Genomic DNA, 21,364 nt, shown 5'->3' with positions numbered 1-21,364 from the left:
AGCCAGATAACGTGGGGGACGCAGCTCCCTTCCTGGCGGGGGTGGGGGGGGTGGGGTGGGGGGAAGTGAGAAGTTGGAAAGACCAGGGAAAGGAGGATGTGCTGTCTGGGGGAGGGTGCCTGAAAAGAGCCATTATCTCCTATGCACCCTGCTGGAATCCCAGCTCGCTGGGGAGCTCTACCAGCCGGGATTGTCCTTAGGAGCGCGCGGGGGCGACCCGCCAGCCCTGCACTGGGCGGGGCGGGAACAGAGGCTGGGGCCGCCTCCTCCCCTGTCCACCGCCCCCACGGCTGGGCGCGCCGCGCCGCCGCCAGCTTAGTGGAGGCGCGGAGCCCCGGAGGGCGCGGGCGCGGCGTGCGGTGTGCGGAGCGGGTGTGCGCGGAGAGCGCGAGGGAGGAGAGCGCGAGCGAGGGAGAGAGCGCGCCGGAGCAGCCGTGCGTGCGCTCCGCTCGGCGCCACAAGCTCGGGCCGCGCAGCCCAAGCCGGCCGGGAGCTCTCCACGGGAGTCGGCGCTGCCGCCCCGGGGCCCGAGGAACCGCGGGGTCTGGAGATCGGAGGAAGCTGGGGCAAGCGCTGAGCCCGGAAGGAACCCGCAGCCCAGAGCCGGGAGTCTGGAGGAGGAGTGGAGCCCGCAGCCCCGGGTAAGCGCAAGCCCCGAGCGCTCCGAGTGGCACGGTCCGGGTCGGGCGCTTCCCGTCTGGACGGCGCGCCGCCTCGCCCTCTCGCGCTTTCCGCCCGGGCTTACGGGATTCTGTCCCCGCCTGAGACGCACCCACCCTTTCCCGGGCTTCCAGCCGCGGAGGCACCCGACGAACGCGGCACCCCGCCCCGCGCGCCCACCATGCGCCTCAACAGCTCCGCGCCGGGCCCCGGGGGCGCGCCGGACCCCGACCCCTTCCCGCTGCCGCCTTCGGGGCTGGAGGCGGCGCTCCTGGCCCCAGGCTTTGGCAACGGCTCGGGCAATGCGTCCGACCGGGTCCGAGCGGCGCCCAACAGCGACCTGGACGTGAATACGGACATCTACTCCAAGGTGCTGGTGACGGCCGTGTACCTGGCACTCTTCGTGGTGGGCACGGTGGGCAACTCGGTGACGGCGTTCACGCTGGCGCGCAAGAAGTCACTGCAGAACCTGCAGAGCACCGTGCACTACCACCTGGGCAGCCTGGCGCTGTCCGACCTGCTCATCCTGCTGCTGGCCATGCCCGTGGAGCTGTACAACTTCATCTGGGTGCACCACCCCTGGGCCTTCGGCGACGCCGGCTGCCGAGGCTACTACTTCCTGCGCGATGCTTGCACCTATGCCACCGCCCTCAACGTGGCTAGCCTGAGTGTGGAGCGATACCTGGCCATCTGCCACCCCTTCAAGGCCAAGACCCTTATGTCCCGCAGCCGCACCAAGAAGTTCATCAGTGCCATCTGGCTCACCTCGGGCCTGCTGGCCGTGCCCATGCTCTTCACCATGGGCCAGCAGAACCGCAGCGCCGACGGCCAGCACCCCGGCGGCCTGGTGTGCACGCCCATCGTGGGCACCGCCACGATCAAGGTCGTCATCCAGGTGAGCAGCCTCTTCAGGGGGAGAAGGGCCAAGGAGAAACAGGGATCTCACCTGGGGCAAGAGTTGGCAGGCACCCCTCAGGGAAGCCTCCTCACCTCTCTTTTCCTCACCCCAAAAGTAGTTTCCAGTCTGGGTACCCTCTGGGAACAGGGAATTGGAGAAATGTCATCGAGAAGTGTCACTCCTGGGAACGAGATGGGGGGAGAGGGATGGAGGACCTCAGGAGCAGCCTGACCCCCATCTTCCCACCTTTCACTCCAGAGCTGCCAGGTCTCAGCACCCTCATCTCATCCTCTCCTTCTAGCAAAGGGTCATTGACCCCCTGGGGAGTCCATGGATGGGCCTCAGCTGTCTCTACACATCCCCTGAGATGTGAGGTACTTGTGTGTGCTGGCGCCAGCCTCTTCTGGAGAGCCCCTTTCATCAGCTTCTCAAAAAGCTTTGTGCCCCCAAAAGTCTGGGTCCCTCTCCTCTGCAGCAGAACCCCAGCTGCTCCCCCAGTGCCTCCTGGCTGCCCTGTCCCAGCCCACCCTTGAGAGACGGAGCTGAACGTGACGCTGTCTTGGCCCAGTTCCTTAGTTCAGTCTCAGTTTTCCCATCTGTGAAGTGGGGTAATCGTAGCCCCAACCTCAGAAGGTAGAGGATTCAAGAGCAGATGTGTGCACTGTGCTGCATGGTTCCTGGCCCGTAGAAACGCTCAAAGGCACTCCCGCTGTCGGTGACGATGTTGTTTCTGCTGGGAAGGTCCTAAGGTATTGGGGCGTGGTGGCAGGTGGGGGGACCTGTGTGAGGTGAATAACACTGGAGCCAGGTGACCAGTGGCCCTCTGAGGGTCTGAGCAAAGCACTACGGGAACCCAGGTGGGCACCCTCCCTGGGAATCGGCTTGGACGAGGCAGCCTGGCAGGGTGGGGAGATTCCAGCACTGGGGAGAAGGCTTATCAGGCAGAGACTGGCCAGGCAAGGGCCCTGAGCGGGAGGAGGGTGTCCACGGGAGGGAGTCTGGGCAGAAATGCCACTTTGAGTGGTATCGTGGCCCTAGGATGTGGGTAGCCGTGGAGGTGCAGGGTGGGATCAGGAAGGCCAGGGGACAGGATCCGGGTGGGGCCTCCATGCTCTCTGCCGAGCTGGAGGAGGGGGCCAGAGTGGCCGGCTGTCCTCGCCTGGTGGTGATTCCATTCCGAAGCCGTCAGCAGCCTCCTAGCAGAACCTGTGCTGCCCCCTCGGAAGCCCAAGCGTGACAGGTGTGCCAGGCCGGAGCCCTCCTCTGCCGTCTGTCCCTGGGCTGTGGCTGACCCTCCGCCAGTCATCACCGTGGTGGGCCAAGGGGGCAGAATTAAGCTCCGGGCCCCCCCTCGCCTGCACTGAGAACTTGTGGCTACAGGTGTCCCCTGCATGAGCGGCCCCCACCAGCAGCGCGTGTGGCGGGGAGATGAGCGAGGGCGCGGCTGCCTCTTCCCAGTGCCTTCCCCGAGCTAGAGGCAGAGGCAATCAGGGCTCCTTGTGCAGTCAACAGGCCGGGAAATTACCCTCCCGCCTCCTCTGAGGTCTCGTCTTCCTTCCCAAGCTCCTGTCTTTGATGGGCTGTGCCCAGGGGCCTCTCCCCACCCACACTAGGGGGCTGGGGGGGCAGCAGCCACGCCACCTGCCTCCGAAGGCATGACGTGGCAGGTTCAGGTCAGCAACAAGGGTGGGCGATGCTCACTGCCGGCCTGGGAAACGCTCCACTCAGACCCCCGCCCCCTCTGGCTCCCGTGGGCTTGGCCAGGAGCAGTCGAGGGTTTCGTGATCGGCAAAAACAAACAATCGGGGGCCGACCCGGTGGCTTAGTGGTTAAGCTTGGTGCACTCCTCTTCAGTGGCCTGGGTTCGTAGGCCCGGATCCTGGACGTGGACCTCCACCACTCATCAGCCATGCTGTGGCGCGACCCACATGCAGAATAGAGGAAGGCTGGCCACAGATGTTGGCTCAGCGCGAATCTTCCTCAGCAAAAAAAAAGAAGAAAGAAAGAAAGAAAGAAAAGGGACTTCCTTTATAAAAACAAACAACAGAGCAGAGGGAGCACGGCCCCCCAAGAGCATCCTCCCCCCGACTCCTGTGGCCCCCCTGTTGGTCCCGAAGAATCTGACACCTAAGCAACGCCGCTTTGTCTCCCAAAGTGCCCTTCTTCTGAGTCCAGTTGCTCAGAGGCTGCAATGTCGACACGGCCCCAGGCGTGTCCTGGTCACGCGTGCACTCGGCAAATATCTGTTGAGCGTCGACTGTGGACAGGCTTCCCTTTTGCACCCGCAGATGTCGTGCTGGCCGAGCATTGACTAAGTGCCTGCTGGCCTCCTGATGCCCTCAGAGAGTGGAGTTCCTATTTTTCTTTAAAGGCCTTGGCCGAGTGCTTGGGAGCAACTGGTGGGCTGACTTCCGTCACATGCTGACTGCTCTCACGAGGCTTCTGGGGTCCTGCGTGCGGGCTACTCCGTGTGCTTCCTTACGGGGAAGCATGGCCTTGGCTGTGCCACCTCCCCCAGTCCCTTCTGCACGGCCATCCACCATCTCAGGAGTGGTTGTGGGGGTGGGTAACGTTCCCCACTGGGGCTTCAGGGCCACTTGACAGGTGTGGGCAAACGTCCACTATAAACAGTGACGGTCTGGCCAGAGAGGGGCTGGGCACCCGCATCCGTGTCTCCCTCTCCCATCACGGTGGGGTGTGGAGGCCTTGGCCGATCAAAGTGGCCCCTCTTTTCAGAACGGGGGCCTCCCCCAGCCGGTGTCTCCCATGAGGCCAGCAGCCCTCCACGTCTGCGAGATCCCATCCTGGGGACTTGCAAACAGAAGTCGTGTTTAGAAATGAGGTGGCCTGGTGATAAATTCTGAGCAGCTCTGAACAGTCGTTGCTAATACAGCTGGGCATATTCTGAGCGTGGGGACTGGGCTGGTGGGGGGACAGTGGCGAGCAGAACTTATGGAGAGGGCAGGGCAGTCCCAGGCCAGCAAGGGCCCTGGGCCCGGGGTCACTGGGTGGCCGGGAGGAGTAGTCTGCAGAGCCTGCCACATTTCCCAGTGCAGTCCCTCCTCTGCCCCCAGCGGGGACTGGATTCAAATCCTCCCAAATAGACTGCTGGTCATGGTGAAACTTCTCGGTGGAAGAGGTGAGCATTCAGTGATGAGTGGTCTTCCCGTTAGGAAGTCCCTCCAAGAGATAGTGCTGCCACCACCACTCACTCAGGCGTCTTCCTGAGGTGGACAGCCGTCCACGCACATGGCCCTGCCCGTGTGGATTGGCCTTGAATCCTGTTTGGTCCACTGCAATTCAGGCCGGGCCCTGTGCCCTGACCTCAGGCGTGATGCGGGTCCTGCTCTCACAGGTTCTGTGTCGCTGGCTTCACGTCGGGCAGGGCCTGTCCACTCACCCAGTGATGCGCACTGAGCACGTCCTGTGTGCAGCCGGTGGTGGAAAGAGCAGCGAGCCGGGGAGACGGAGAGCGGCAGAGGCCTGGGGAGGTTGAGCGTCTGGCTCAGATCTGCCTTGGCGGGGGGCTTGTTCAGCCTCGTTTCACCCCAGCGGCCCCCAGCCCCCACCCAGGACTCAGCCACGAATGTGCCGCCTGCCCCAGCGCAGTCGCTAACGTGGGTGCCAGCTCAGCACCAGGGCCGCGCCGAATCTGGCCTGGGCTCCAGCCCCAGCCCCTGGACACGTGCTGTCCCTGTGTGTTCTCATCTTCCCAGTTACCGAAGGAAGGCACGGGAGGTGCTGACCTCCCCCAGCCCAGTGTTCTAGAGCCTGGGGGACTGTGTCCACACACACATGAAAACACACACAGATGCACACGTGGAGACACACGTACAGACATGCATTCATGAACGTAGAGATACACAGACACAGAGACACAGGAACACGCACATATACACATAGGTAGAGACACACCAATAGGCACAAGATACATGTGCATACACACAGACATACATGTGCACACACAGGCACAAGCACACATGCTCACACACATGTGCCTGCACACACACATACCGCGTGTTTCACCAGGGTCCCTCACGGCATCCTGCAGGCTGTCTCCGCAGCTCAGTTAACAGAAGAGGATCTGGAGGTCTCGTCTTTTTCTCAGAAGTATGGAGGCATCTGTGCCACTCGGGGCATAGGATCTGGGGGACTGGTGCCTGCAGGGGGCCGCAGCCCAGCTTCTCTAACTGGACACCCCAAGCAGAGACCCCAGGGTCAGGGTCACCTCCAACCCTCGGTGTTGGTGGACACCTGTGGGCAGAGCGCCCAGCGCCCCAAGCCGAGCCTCACAATAGTGCCCAGTGGTGGCCTTGCACCATCACTGGCAAATGTCCTGGGGGCAGCAGGTCTGTCCTCCACTGAGACCTGGTTCTGCTGTTTTTGCAGTAAATTCACAGTCCTCGTGATGCTCGAGCCAGTGGTACAGGGTTCCCATCCTGACAGCACGTTTGCTCTGCTGGCCGGGGCCGGGGGTCTAGAAGGTGCCCCAGGTCAGAGCAGCTCCTCCGCATATGGGCTGTGCCCAGGAAGTGAGGCTGAGTTAGGGGCTGCATCGTTTAAACCGTTTTTAGAGAGCCCCCTCCCCCAAGGCCACACCTAGTGCAGCGTCTCCTGCATGGCCAGGCAGGAGCCGTTAGGCCTGCGTAGGCAGCGGCTGGGGCCTCTGCGTCAGCACTTCACTATTGCTGTTTTCCAGGACCTGCCAGCCTTGCAGCAGCTCTACGCTGGGGGCCCTGCTCCTGGGGGCTCCCTGCCTCGTCATTTGTCTTCCCACAAAACCTCTTTCCTGTTTTGTGCAAACAGAAGTGCTCCTGGTGGGGTTGGACCCAACTTCAGAAGGGGTTGGCCAGCACTGGGTAGGGGTGCGCCCTCTCCCCAAGGGTCACGCAGAAGGAGCTGGTGTCCCACACTCACCTGCTCGGAGGCCACGGGCACACAGACCCAAGGCGGCATCGAGAACACCTGGGCCGTTCAAGTCGGACACGATTCCTTTGAGGAAGAGGCAGCCGAGACCTGTCTCCACGAAGTGGAAGAAAGTTGTTCCAATGAAATCAGGCCATTGGTCATTTTCTCAGTGTTCCTGTCCTCTGCCACCAGCTGCGCCCAGCGACCTTGTCCATGGGTGGCGCTGTGAGGGCACGTCCGTCCTCCTGTTCACTCCCCCTCATTGATTCTGTTCCTTCCCCTGTCTGTGAACCACAGGCTCTATCCTGTCACCCACTTGGCCTCCGTGAGGCTGACACTGAGGGTGAAGTGTGACCAGTGACAAGGCCCCCATAAATTAACGGTATACTGGGGAAACGTGGCAGACACCAACGGGAACACCCCAAAACCGGTGCCATTGTGCGCCTCCTGCTCTGTGCACAGAGCACACAGCAGCCCTTCAGGGGGCCATGCCCAGAACACAGACCCCTCCAATGCCTGAGTCCCCTGTCTTGGGGGATGCTCTAAGGTCAGCTGAGGAGCCGTTGTGTGTTAAAGGGGATTAAAGAGACACAGCAGCTCAGCACGAGGTGTGGTTGCCAATTAGACTCTGGCCCTGAGGGAAAACGGCTGTAAAGAAGGTTGTTGAGACAATTGCTGAGGTCGACACGGTCCGTGGGTTAGTGATGTTGTATCAACGCTGAGTCTGATGTCTTGGTTTTGGTGACTGTGCTGTGGTTCCGTGCAAGAACGTCCTTGTCCAAGGATGAAGTCTGTCCCGAGGCTTGGTCCACCACTCTGGGGGCACCAAGGGCAGTGAGTGGGCACAGCGACCCCAGGGGCAGTCCCTTCCCAGTCACGCTCGTGAGCTCAGGGACGGCAGCCCCACAACATGTGCTGATTGCCCGAGCTTAGAGCCTCAGCTCCGGGGGGACTGGGCCTGGCCGGCGACATTGGTGCCGGCACAGGAGGCTCTCTCACAGCACCAGCAGGGCAGTGAGCCCAGGTGGGCGGGACCGCGAGGGGAGCGGGCGTCAGACCCACGCACACTGTCTCGAGGCCTGCATTTCTCTCCACCAGAGAAAGACAAGCCAGACATCCCATCTCGTGACCTAGTGGCCTGTGTTACGAGGAGAAAGGGAATCTCAAGGCTTTCTTTTTTCTGTTGTGGTAAAATACACACATCTTTAAGTGTGACCGTCACCACCGTCCATCTCCAGAACTTTTCCATCATTCCCATAGCAAAACCCTGTCCCCATCAAACACTAGCTGCCCCACCCCAGCCGCTGGAGCCACCATTCCATCTTCCGTCTCTATGCATCTGGCTGCTCTGGGCCCTCATCTGGGGGGTTTCAGGCCTTTCTTTGACCTTCTTTAAGGTTTGGCGTTTGCGAATGAACACACTCTGCTGAGTGAAAGAAGCCAGCCTCGTGAGGCCTCCAACTGTGTGACTGCGATTACATGACATTCTGGAAAACGCAAAGCCACAGGGACAGAGATCAGTGGCTGGGGCGGGGGGCAGCGCTGACTTTGGGGTGACAAATGTTCTGTGTCTTGACGGTGGTGTTGGTTACATGACTGAGCGTTTACCAAAACCCGTGGAACTGTAGACTAAGGGGTAATTTTAGTGAATGTAAATTCTGTCTCAATGAGTCTGTTGGAGATGAAAGATCAGAGAGCTCCCGAGGCCTCACCCTGTAAAGGCTGTTTTGAGGGCCAGGTCCTCTCTCTGGCCGGCCTTTGGGCACCTCAGGGCCTTCCCGAAGGCTAGATGGCCCAAAAGGACCGAAAGGGTCCTGGGGACATTCATGGGGAGCTCGAAGCCCCCAGACAGCCCCTGCACTCCACTCCCCACCACTCCCTGCTGCTCCGTCACCACTGGGAATCCAGCAGATGCTCGGCCCCCAGGGGGGATGGAGGGCCTGATTCCTGTATCCAGGGAGGATGGTGTTACCCGGCTCACAGCTGTGGGGTCTACCTGGCCCCTGAGACCCTCCTCCTCCCCAGCAAATGTGCAACCACCAAGAGGCCGTGGGGCTGGCCCCCACTGGGTGCCATCCCAGGTGAGAGCAAAGCTCAGGAGAGGAACCAGCCAGACTCCTCTGGTCCAATGAGGAAACCGAGGCCCAGGGAGGGCAGGGCACCAGAGCCAGGCCCAGCATCCAGCCCCATGCCCTCTGCTGCTCCCTCAAGGGGCGGAGATGGAGCCGCCCACCTGCAGCCACACCCTGCCCACTTTACAGACCTGCACCTGTGAGGGCTGCCTCATCAACACACAGCTGGTTTGGGGAGAGTTAAGGGGACAGGGGAGCTAGACGGGGACGGGCCAGTGCTTCCATGCCCTCGGGAATGGGCAGTTTGGGGTTTATTGCCAGCAGCGCAATGTAGCAACCCAGGCCCCGAGGTCAAATCCCAGCTTCGCCCCTGGCCAGCTGCAGGACCCTGGGCAAATAAAGTGACCGTCTGTGCCTCGGGTTCCCTGCCTGCCTCCTGGAGGTGATGATTACTCTGTGATCCAATGAGTTAATACACACGAAACGCTGGAGACAGCTCCGGGAGCCGAGTAAGGGCTCGGTTACCTGCCGCAACAGTAGTGCGATGGCATTTAAGGGGAAACCGGCCCTCTGATTTTTTGTTCCAGGGTAACAAGAGTTGTCTCCTCCCAAAAACGCTCCCCCTCCCGGAGTTGGGAGCTGTTCCGTTATCCACGCTCATCCACGCTCTGGGGGGTCCGAGTGCATGCGGCAGAGTCCTGCAGGAAACCCTCGGTGCCCGGCATTGTTCCCATGCCTGTTGGGTCTGGGAACCATCCGCAGCTGGTCAACATCTGTCCGGTAACTTTGAAACATTTGCTGCCTGAAGGCAACAGCCTGAGCCAGGTCTCTCCAGCATCACGTGTGTGAAGAATCCTCTTCTCAGCACATGTGATGATATCCATTCCTCCCTCCCTCCTTCCCTCCTTCCCTCCCTCCCTCCCTCCTTCCTTCCTTCCCTCCCTCCTTCCCTCCCTCCCTCCCTCCTTCCTTCCTTCCCTCCCTCCTTCCTTCCCTCCCTCCCTCTCTCCTTCCTTCCATCCTTCCTCCCTTCCTTCCCTCCCTCCTTCCTTCCTTCCACACTCACTCATTGAGCACCATGCGCCAGCCACAGTGTGTACAGCAGTGAACAAAACTGGCAAAGATTTCTGCCCCATGGAGCATATACCCCAACGGCTGCGGGGTGGGAATGCAACTTTAACCAGAGAGCAAGTCCAAGAAGACCTCACGAAGACACTAAAGGAGCAAGTGTGGAGGCGTCTGCAGGAAGACGATTCCAGGCAGATGGAACAACAGGTGCAGAGGCCCTGGGGCAGCACGTGCTGTGCTGGAGGGACGGCAGGAGGCCCGCGTGGCCAGAGTGGAGTGAGCACAGGGCGGTGCAGGAGGTTAGCAGACCGTGGAGGGCCACGTAGACCATGCAGTGGCTCTTATTCCGGAAAAAATGGGTAGCCACAGGAGATTCTGAGCCAGCAGCAGTGTGCCTTACGTTTGAGGGGTCGTTCTGCCTGCCTTGCTGGGCGTGCATTTGGGGGTCGGGGAGAGCGGTCAGGAAGCTGCTGCAGCATTCCGGGCGGCTGACCGAGGAGTTCAGGCCAGGGTGGTCGTGGAAGAGGTGGGAACAGTGTGGGATGCCAGATACACGGTTCTCATTTCTTTAAGTTTATTTTTAAATTTACATCCAGTAAAAATGACTTTCATTTTGTTTACATCTATGAGTTCGGACGAATGCATGGAGTTGTGTCAGCACCACCTCAAAGACAGAGGCCAGTCCTGTCACCCCAAAGCATTGCCTCGTGCTGCTGCTTTGGGGTCCCCTGCACCCCATCGCAACCCCTAGCGACCCCAATCTCTTCCCCTCGCTAGCCTCGTGCCGTTTTCAGAATGTCAGGGAAATGGAGCTACACGGGCTGTCACCTCCCGAGTCTGGCTTCTTTCACTTACGTAATGCGTCTGAGACCCATCCGTGCTGTGGCCTGTGTCGGCAACGCCTTCCTCTTGTGGAACAGGATTCCGTAGTACGGACGGACCATCGATTGTTTACTTATTCACTGGGTGAAGGACATCTGGGTTGTTTCCCCTTTTGAGCGATTATGAATAAAGCTGCCACAAATATTGACGTGCAGGATTTAGTGTGAACATACGCTTTCATTTCTCCTGAGTGAATACTGGAGTCAGATTGCTGGGTCGTGCAGGAAGTGCATTTAACTTTATGGGAAATTGCCAAACTTTCCAAAGTGGATGTGCCATTTTGAATGTCCACCAGCAGGATGGAAGGACCCGTTGCTCTGCATCCACCAGCAGGATGGTTTGTCAGTTTGGGGATTTGTTTTCTGTTTTCATTTAGCCATTCTAGTAGGTGTGTAGTGGCATCTTGTTGGGATTTTAGTTTGCATTTCCTTAATGACTCATGATATTAAGCATCTTTTCATGTGTTTATTTGACATCTGCGTATCTTCGGCAAAGTGTTCCAGTAGATTGTATTTTTAGATTTGGGTTGTTTGTTTTCTTATTGTTGAGTTTCAAGAGTTTTCAAAATATATTCTACATACAAGTCCTTTGTCAGATGTGTAACTTGCAAATATTTTCTTCTGGTCTATAGCTTGTCTTTGCATTTTCCTACCATTTTATGTCACAGAGCAAAAAGTGATTTTGGTGAAGTCTAATTTACAAAAAATTCTAATGGATCGTGCTTTTGGTGTTGTGCCCAAGAACTCAGTGCCTAACCCCAGGTCACAAAGATTTTCTTCTCCGTTATCTTCTAGAATTTTTATAGTTTTCTGTTTTATATTTATGTTTATGATCAGTTTTGAGTTAATTTTTCTATAGTGTGTGAGCTATAGGTACTTTTCTTTGCATATCGATACCAAAATGGTCAGTACCACTTGTGGAAAGATGATCTTTTCTCCATTGAAGTTTTTTGCACTTGAATCAAAAATCCCCTGAGCTCACGTGTAGGACTGTATCCAGACTCTCATCTCTCCCTTTGGTCTATGTGTCTATGCTGTCCTCAGTCCCACACTGTCTCGATTACCTCGGCTTTATAGTGAGTCTGGCAAGTAGCACGAGTCCTTGAAGTTTGTTCTTTTCCAAAATTGCTTTGGCTACTCTAGTTCCTTTGCTTTCTATGTAAAATTTAGAACCAGCTTTTCAAAATCTACAAAAAAGCCTGCAGAGATTTTGACTGGGACTCTGTCAATCTATAGGTCAATATGGAGAGACGTGGCCTCCTAACCCTGAGGCTTCCAGCCCCAGAGTTCAGGCACGTCTCTCCATTTACTGAGCTCTCCTTTGAGTCTTCCATCAGCACCAGTTTTCAGTGTACACGTCCTACGCATATTTTGTTAGATTTATACCTAAGTATTCATGTTTTTGGAGTTATTATACATGTACATTTTTAAATTTTTTCTATTTCCAATTTTCCATTGGTATTTGCAAATGTGATTGGTTTTTTTATATTGACCTTGTATCTTGCAACCATGATAAGCACACTTATTAATTCTAGAAATTCTCTTGTGGGTTCCCTGGGATTTTCTGTGTAGACAGTCAGGTCGTCTGTGAATAGAGAAAGTTTATTTCATCCTTTCCCATCTGTGTCCTTTAATTTCCTTTTCTTGCCTTATTGTTCTGGCTGTGACTTCCAGTATGATGTTTAATAGGGTGGGAGAGAAAACTTCCTTGCCTTGTTCCTGATCTTAGGGAGAAAGTCTTTAGTCTTTATAATTATGAAGTTTTAAGTTTATTTAGGTTTTTAGCAGATGCTCTTTGTCAAGTTAAGAAGTTCCCTTCTATTCCTAGTTTGCTGAGAGTTTTTATCATAAATGGATGTTGAATTTGGTCCAATGCTTTTTCTGCATCTATTGTGTGATCATGTGGTTTTTCGCCATTAGTCAGTTAATATGGTGAATTACATTGATTATTTTTTATTGTGGTAAAATATACATAACAAAATTTACCATCTTAACCATTTTTAAGTGTACAGTTCAGTGGCATTAAGTACATTCACATTGTTGTGCAACCATCACCACCATCCATCTGGAGAACTTTTTCATCTTCCCAAACAGGAACTCTGTCCCCGTTAAACACCACTCCCCACTCACCCCTCCCCAGCCCCTGGAAGCTACCACTCGACTTTCTGTCTCTATGATGTGACTACTCTAGGAATCGCATATTGGTGGAAAACATTGACGAATTTTTAGGGTTGAACCAGCCTCACGTTCCCAGGACAAACTCCACTTGGTCATGTATTATCCTTTTGTATGTTGCTGGATTTGATTTGCTCATATTTTCTTGAGAATTTTTGTGTCTATGTTTGTGAGAGACATTGGTCTGTAGTTTTATTTTCTTGTCCTGTCTTTTTGTCTGGTTTTGGTATCAGGATAATGCTGCCCTCATAAAATGAGTTGGGAGGTGTTAGCTCCTCTTCTGTTTTCTGAAAGAGGTTGTGTGGAATTGGTGTTATTTCTTCTTTAAAGGTTTGGTAGAATTCTTCAACTGGGTCTGGAGTTTTGTTGGAAGATTTCTAACTATGAATTCAATTCCTTTCATAGATACAGGGATATTCAGGTTATGCATTTCTTCTTGGGTAAGTTTTGGCAATTTGTATCTTTCAAGGAATTGGTCCATTTTATCTAAGCTGTCAAATTTGGGGGCATAGAGTGGTTGGTAGTGTTCCTTTGTCATCCTTACAACGTCTTTGTCTCCTTTTTCATCCCTAATGTTGGTAATCTATGTCTTCTCTCTTTTTCCCCGGTCACTATGGCTAGGAGTTGATCAATATTATTATTCTTTCTGAAGAACCAGCGTTTGGTGTCACTGATTTTCTCTGTTGTCTGTTTCAATTTTATTTCTTTCTGCTCCTATCTGCATTCCCTTTTTCTGCTTGCTTTGGGTTTAATTTGTTCTTATTTGCCTAGATTTCTTAAGGTAGAAGTTAGATTATTGACTCAAGATCTCTTTTCTTTTCTAATACAAACATCTAATGCTATAAACTTCCTCCGAAAAACTGCTTTAGTAGCATCTCAAAATTTTTGAAATGTTTTATCTAATTCAGTTCAAAATATTTTCTGATTTCTCTTGAGACTTCCTCTTTAATCTTTGGGATATTTAGAAGTGTATTGTTTAATTTCCAAATGTTTGGGGATTTTCCAGATAACATTTTATTATTGCTTTCTGATTTAATTCCATTTGTTCAGAGAACACACTGCATGATTTCAACTCTTTCGTTGTGGTCCCAGGTAACAGTCCGTGTTGGTGAATGAGACAGGCACCTTGCAGATTGTGTATTCTGCTATTGTTGGTATGTTATTCTACAGGGGTCAATTTGGTTGATAGTGTTGTATTATTTAGTTCTAAAATTTTCATTGGTTCTTTAAATATAGTTTCTTTTTCCCTTTTAAGAACTTTTGTCTTTCCATTCATTTCCAGAGGGTTACCTTTACCTCAAGGAGCATGGTTATGATACCTCCTTTGAAGTCTCTGGTAATTCCATCATCTGAGCTTCTTGAGTGTGGCGTGTATTGATTATCTTTTCCTTACGAGTTAGTCTCATTTTCCTGGTTCTTTCAATGTCAAGTAATTTTGGATTACTTCCTGAACATTTTGAATACAGGCATACCTCAGAGATGTTGTGGGTTCAGTTCCAGACCACCTCAATAAAGTGAGTATCATAAGAAATTGAGTCACACGAAGTTTTTGGTTTCCCAGAGCGTATAAAAGTTATGTTTACACTATACTGTAGTCTATTAAGTGTGCAATAGCATTATGTCTAAAAAAAAATGTACATACCTTAATTTAAAAATTGCTAAAAAGCTAAAATTTTAGCTTTATTTCTAAAAAATACTAACCATCATCTGAGCCTTCAGCGAGTCATAATCTTGCTCAATGCAGGGTTGCCACAAACCTTCACTTTGTAAAAAACACAATATTTGTGAAGCGCAATATAGCGAAGCTCGATAAAGCGAGGACGCCTGTACTGTTGTGGTGTTTCGGGTTATGTTAAATCCTTTGGAGAACGTGACGTTTTAGTTGATTCTTTTCTCTTGGCCATCAGCCTGGCTAGAACTGCTTGTCCCCTTACTGTCTGGTGGTGGTTCCAGTGTCAGTTCTGTTCTCAAATCCTTTAAACCCATTCAGGGCTTAGTCTTGGATCTCGGAGGTGGTTTATATCACAGCTCAGTTTTCAGATCCTCACTCCGGTTCTTTAGGTGTGTTCTGTGCACGTATAGCTCGAGGGTTACCCCAGGACTTGTGTCAGTTCTCACACAGAATTAGGGAATCCCCTTTTCCAGTTCTCTTTTTGCTGAGATTTCCTCCCACACTCTCCAGTTGCCAGAGATCCCTTTCTTAGCCCTCTGGCTGGGAAGCCAGAGTATTCCATTTTATTTCCTCTATTGACTTTTGAGATATACCTCCCTGTGTTTGCTCTTGTAATGGCTGCTCTGGGGCTACCAGCAGGCATCCTTACATGATTGTCCGGATGAGAGTTCACATTGTGTGGGTTCACACCCGACGCTTCCCACTTCTCCCTGTTCACCGTGAGGTCTGCTTTAATTGACTGCTTTTTTCTTATCAGTGGGTCACATTTTCCTATTTCTTTGCATACCTAGTAATTTCTTATTCATACTGGACATTGTAGATGACACATTGAAGAGACTCTGGATTTTGTTATCTTCCTTTGAAGAGTGTTGATTCTCGTTTTAGCAGGCCATTCGGTTGCAGACTGACTGTCTTGAACTCTTGCAGGCTCAGTTTTACACGTCAGTGGTGAAGCTCTATGGAAGCCCAAGCCTGTCTCGTGCGGGAGGACTCAGAATCTAGACTCGGTCTCCTCTGTGGATATTGTGAGTTTGTGCTTGGGCTCGGTTAGGGTGGGGCTAGAGCAGGCCTTCCTCTAGGGCATGGTCCTTACTCCTAGGGTGTGGAATTGCTGGCATCTCAGCGGGATACTGGCTGTGTTGATGAGGCCTTGCCCTTCCAGCTCTGCCAGAATGCCAGCCACCCTCCCATAAGCATTTCAAGGTTTCTGTCTGCACACACAGCCCAGCCAGCCCAGAACCCATAGAGAGCCCCTCGAAGGCTTCTGAGGACCCCACCATGCAGGTCCTTCTCCAGTACCTTGCTCTGCAGATTCAAGCCGTGCCCACAGCCCCAGTCTCTGATTTCTGCCTCCTCAGCTGGAATAGCCATGCTCTGCCCAGACCCCAGCTCCTAATGTCACAATCAGGAAAGTGTCCCCAAGCAGAGAAATGGGTGATGGTGAGGCTCACCTTGTGAGTTTCCCTGCTCTTGCACTGGAGATCAGGGAAGTCTTGCACTGGACTTGTCCGGTTTCTGAAAACAATCACCTGATGCATTGTGTGCGATTTTACGGTTGTTTATGACAGGAGAGCTTGTCCAGTACCTCAAGTGGAAGCCATCTGTGGATTTTAAACACTGCCTGCTTTCAAAAATATCTGAAGCAGCTTATGATAAAAGACTTTGGTTTAAAGGAATTCTTAAAACAACGTTGCAAAAGAATACACAACAAAGAAACATAGTTATTCTAGAAACATAAAGTGGAAGACTGCGGCTGTGTTTGAGTAAATCTTACACTAAGGCTTGTGAAAAAGAGCAACATTGTTTGGACTTAAATATTTTTAGCTCCCTGTCTGTTAAAAGGTGAATTTATTGTAAATTTCAATAACTCTCTCTTGGCATGTTTAAAGGTTAAGGGCATTCTTCAGTGCGTTTTGTGCTCTCATAACTCAAAAACTATCCCTCTATTGAAAAAAGGCACCACTTCCAACCACCTGGAGTGGAGAGTCCTGGGGCTGTTCAGAATAACCGCTATTTAGACATTAGGAAGTTGTAGCTGCTCACAGCAGGCGTGGGACGCTGCTGTCTGGGGTGCAATTCCCAGTTGTCTGGCAGGACTGCAAGGCCTCCAGCTCCCAAGAGTCTGGAGGGAGCGAAAGTGTTCTGGGAGCCCCGTGCGTCGGGCCGTCCGGGACATGCTGGTACAGAGCCCAAGACTCGCTCCTGTGTAAGTCGGTCTGCTTCAGGCTCTGTGCCCAACAGGATGCACACGGTCGGAAGCGGCTGTCGAGGGTCCCTGTTTATTCCCCGGGGATGAGGGAGAAGCAGTCACGTCTGTACTGACCGCCTCTCCCGGGATCTCTGGATCTGGGCTCGCCAGCCGCTCCCATCGCTGCCAGCCGCTCCTGGAACCCTTAAAGAGAAGGAGCACCAAGAGGGGGCAAAGGTCTTTCCAGCCCAGGGACCCCTCAGACACGCAGTCTGGAGACCCCGCTCTGGATTGTCCTCAGTGTGGGGAGCCCCGTAACATCGCCCCTCGATTTTCCCCAGTCCAGTGATGGGGGAGGCAGGGCTGAGCTGTGGAAAAGCCTGCAGACTTCTTTGAAACCAGCTTCTGACCAGCGTGTGTGCTCTGGTGGCCTCCAGGTGTCGGCCCGTCTGCTCCCCACAGCGGGTCAGGAGCACGGGCCCCAGCGTGCAGGCCCCAGGAGGCAGGACAGGCGAGCCCCGTCAGCAAAGGCTCAAGCGGCTGAGCCACGGCGGGTCCCTGCTGATGCCCGCGGTGACGTCCATGTGGCCCAAAGACCCCCCCGTCCCCACGGGCAGGCACAGTGCTGGGGTCCCAGATTCTGCCCAGTCCCAAGACCTATTTTCCCAATGTGGACTGCCCTCTCAGGGGGCTTGAGCCGCACCCAGAGGACACCTACTCCGCCGCAGGGCTGGACAGAGTTTGAGGAGGAGACAGGCAGGCAGCCCCAGGGCTTGAAGGGGTGCAGGTCTCATGGGGGCCCTTGAGGACACTGGGGCCCTTTGCGACCTCAGAGGCCCAGAAGATTGGGAAAAAACACCAGCCAGCCACAGCAAGCTGCCAAACAGACCCTTGAGTGGTGATCTGGGGTGGGGAAGCGTACCCCAGCCGAAGGAAGCTTTTCTGGAACAGCGAGACGCCACTGAGGCCCCCACCCTGTCAAATGCGCCTGCAGACTAGACATGGATGATTGCAGGGCACTTAGACAAGGTTAACACCTGCTAAATTTGCTGCAATTCATTTTCCTGACAGCTTGTTTAAAAGACACCTGTCTAGTGTATTAAAAATACCTACATTTGTGTCAGATCTGGAGATCAGCTAGAAGACGCTCAAAAGGCTTCCAGTTAAAACCACCAGGGGCGTATATTCATGTTTTGAGAAAGCTCTAACCTCAAACATCTTCTATGCTTCTGCCCGTCATGAAGCCCACGGGAAGCTCCGAAGGTCTCAAGAACAGATGTGCTAGTGTCCTGGGGCCACTGTAACAAAGGACCACAGACCAGGCTGCTCAAAACAACAGAAATTTATTCTCCACAGATCTGGAGGCCAGAAGTCCGAAATCAAGGTGTCAGCAGAGCCGTGCTCCCTCTGGAGGCTCTGGGGGAGGAGCCTTCCTGCCCTTCCAGCTTCTGGTGGCCCAGGCCTCCCTCGGCTGGTGGCTGCATCACCCCAGTCTCTGCCTCCGTCTCCACGTGGCTTCTCCTCTGTGTCTGTGTCTCCTCTTCAGTCTCTTCTAAGGACACTTGTCCTTGGGTTTAGGTCCTACCCAGATCATCCAGGATGGTCTCATCTCGAGATCCCCAATTCATCCACGAAGACTCTTTTTCCAAATAAGGTCACATTCACAGGCTCTGGGGTTAGGACGTGGACATGTCTTCTGGGGGCCGCCAGTAACCCCACTGGACCACACTTCAATGGCAGAGACAGAAAGCAGGACCAGGGCCGACTCTTCCCGGCGGAGGGGTGGCTCCTGGCACACTGCCTGGGCCACCTCACACCCAGGGTGCAGATGCTGAGTTCTCTCTTCCGAGCACTTGGTCCAGTTCCCTGGTTCCAGGTGGGGAGCCAGCACTGTGGCCCCCTGATAAATGCAGGAGGAGGAACAGGGAGGGGCCGAATGCAGACCTCACAGCCCTCGAATGAGACTCTCTGGGGCTGTCCCAAGACCAGCCGAGACGAGGCCTCTCGCGGGGCATCGTCAGTCCAGGAAACGCCCTCTGGCCTGCCTGCAAGGACACAGCCCCGAGAGAGGAAGAGGGACACAGGTCAGGCACGCCGCGCACTGCCTTTTATACGTAATCTCATTTAATCCCCACGGTGACCCTGTGAGGCTGGAACAACGAACCCATCTTACCACTGAGGTGAAGAGATGCTGTGGGCAGCATGCTGGGCAGCGTCCGTCTGTGCCCCTCACTCCAGTTCCCCTTCACCTTCTCTGTCCCCCCCAGGCCCGAGACACTGAGCGCAGCTGTCCTTATCGCCGGCCGTGTCCCAGCCAGGCGAGGCCCATGGGACACCTGGGAGGGGGCAGAGGGAAGTGGGGAGTGAGCTTGGGGTGCGTGACCCCATCTACTCCCTGCTGAGCTGTGGGCGCCACCTCCCCAGGCGGCCGCTGGGTTCCGTCACTGCCCACTCCCAAGGCCCCTCGGGTGGAAAGGACTTTCCCGGGGCAGGCCTCAGAATCCTGCAACAGCCCTGGCCAGTTTTCCCCCCTGGCCGCACCCCATCAGCGGTCCCCCCTGGCCGCACCCCATCAGGTAGTCCCTTGGCTGAAAATTCTTCAAGTTGCCAGCTGGAGTAGGCTAGCCGGCTGGTTCCTGCCAGGTCCTCTTGGATACCGTGATGAGCTGAAGTCGAGCTTAGATGGATTTGATGACCACATGCGAGCCTGCTGGGGGGTGGGGGCACCTATGACTGTCAGGGGGGTCAGATGAGGGGGCGGGGAGGGGCAAGGAGGGTCTGGTGACGTCTGTGGCTCCAGGATCCATCCTTTCTGCTCCAAGCCCGTAACCTTTAGCACGCCTGCAGGGTCGCTGAGCCTGGGTCAGGGTCCACGAAGGCACCTCCACGTTGCCACTGTGAAGGTCGAGGGGACAGGGGTGCAGAATGGTCCTGGGCTTAATCCTGGGACCCAGCACCTGAGATGGCTCTGCTGTGCAGGGAGGGCCTGAGGGGCAGGTGTGGATGCGGGACCCTGGTCAGCAGGCTGCCCTGGCCCAAGGGTGAGCCAGAAAGGGGGCAACAGGCAGCGACGCCAGGCTGCAGTCAAGATTCCCTGTGCTCTCCAGCCCAGCGCGAAGGTGCCCTCTGGTGCTCCCTGACCCAGGCATGAGAGGGCTCCTGGTGGCTCTGCCTCAAGTCCCCAAATCCCTGCTCCATCCACCGCCTGCCCCAGAGGTTCCCGAAAGAGCCAAGAGACCTGCCCCATCCCATCCCAGGGCTCGACTAGACGGAGGCAGAAGGGAGCTGTCCTCATGGCCTGGACCTGCCACATTCCACCCAGACTCAGCCAGGTCAGAGGCCCAGGGGCTGATCACTGCCAACCTCATCCCAGCCCGAAGAGGGAGCTGTGGTTGACGTTCGTTACTGTGGGCAGGGGGGACTACCGACAAGGTGTGGGCAGGTGGGACTACCGACAAGGTGTGGGCAGGTGGGACTACCTGACATGTGTGGGCAGGTGGGACTACCGACAAGGTGTGGGCAGGTGGGACTACCTGACAGGTGTGGACAGGTGAGACTACTGACGAAGTGTGGACAGGAGGGACGACCGACCAGGGCTGGTGCAGGATTCTGAGGCCCGCCCCGGGAAAGCCCTTTCCACCTGAGGGGCATTGGAAGGGGGCAGTGACGGAACCCAGCAGCCGCGTGGGTTGACAAATGTCTGAGGTTGACATTTATAGCATTTAGAACTGATTTCAGTCCTTTCTGGGGGACCTCCTGCTGAATTTTAGTGGAATCCTTCCCTGAGCTTTTTAACTAATTCACAAAATAGATGGGGCGTCCCTGGGTTGACTGCCCTGACACTCTCTCCAAAACTGTGAGCTGGGGTCACAGTGCAGGAGCCACAGTTTAAACCCAAGCACTGGTGTGCCCGAAATCACGTGGAATCGGATCTCCGGGGAGGCTCCGGATTCCAGGAACCGGCAGCTCGGCCCACAGCTGCCTGTGACTTCCAAGTCTGTTGCAATAAATTAAACTCCTTTCGTTTCTCCCGCCCCAGACGAATGGCCCTTGTCAGAGTGGAGCCCAGGAGGATGGGCCAGGCCTGGGGGCCAGGGGCGACAGGCCTCGTGTGACCCCTTGCTCTGCACCCCATGTCCCACCTGTAAGATGGAGCTGGTGTCCCCTGCCGCCTGCATGCGGGTCCCGGGAGAATCCAGGCACCCCATGCACTGTAGCCCTTTAGACACAGGCAATTGTCAAGGGCTTTCTTGTCCTTTTATGGAATCAAGAGTCAAGTGGTGATTCTCCACAAATAAAGGGCACCTGCAGTGCAAAGCCAGGATGCCTGCTTGTCCCTGACGACTGCATGAGGCTGCAGATGCTCATGACCACAGGCGTCGGTGCCAGCATTTGAGTGTGACACCACTGACACTGGGGCTGCTTTGAAAACCAGGTGCTGTATGTGTGTCCATCCCTCTGAGTCCAGTCAGGAACCTGGCTACACTGACGGGGCTGGAGGGGGGCTCTGCTGCTTGTCAGGAGTGCACAGCGGGAGGGGGAGGGTTTAGCCTCACCTGGGTTCTCTGGTCCCAAGGGCTCCAGGTGCTCCTGGAGTCCCGGAGAGACCATCTAGTCCAATCGGGAGATGTTATCTCGTGAAACCAGGTCGGGTCACATCAGTGCCCCCATGGGAGCCCTTGAAGGCCCCCTCGGCCCATGGTCAGGTGTGGGCCCTCTGCCTGCTCCCCACAGCCCCACAGACTTGTCACCATGGACGGCCGTTGTGTGTTGTGGACTCTCTCCAGCTACCTCTGCGCTGTACCCCGGCCAGCACGGTGCGCGAGCCCGTCAGCACACCCC

General features: G+C 54.9%; 1 protein-coding gene across 1 annotated transcript in view; it reads left to right on the top strand.

Annotated features, from left to right (window-relative positions):
- Positions 1-313: 313 nt before the first annotated feature.
- The window catches only part of NTSR1 (neurotensin receptor 1), a 46,351-nt gene continuing 25,300 nt past the window's right edge, over positions 314-21,364 (top strand). Inside the window, exon 1 of the mRNA XM_004430208.3 lies at positions 314-1,555. Within this exon, the coding sequence (XP_004430265.1) occupies positions 842-1,555 (714 nt within the window). The 5' untranslated portion in view covers positions 314-841. The remainder of the gene's footprint in view (positions 1,556-21,364) is intronic.

Source organism: Ceratotherium simum, chromosome 21 (assembly GCF_057802395.1).
Source record: "Ceratotherium simum simum isolate JZ-2026a chromosome 21, ASM5780239v1, whole genome shotgun sequence".
In the NCBI taxonomy this organism is placed as follows: Eukaryota; Metazoa; Chordata; class Mammalia; order Perissodactyla; family Rhinocerotidae; genus Ceratotherium; species Ceratotherium simum.
The sequence above is the reverse complement of the archived record's forward strand: the minus strand, read 5'-3'. Positions and strand labels throughout refer to the sequence as shown.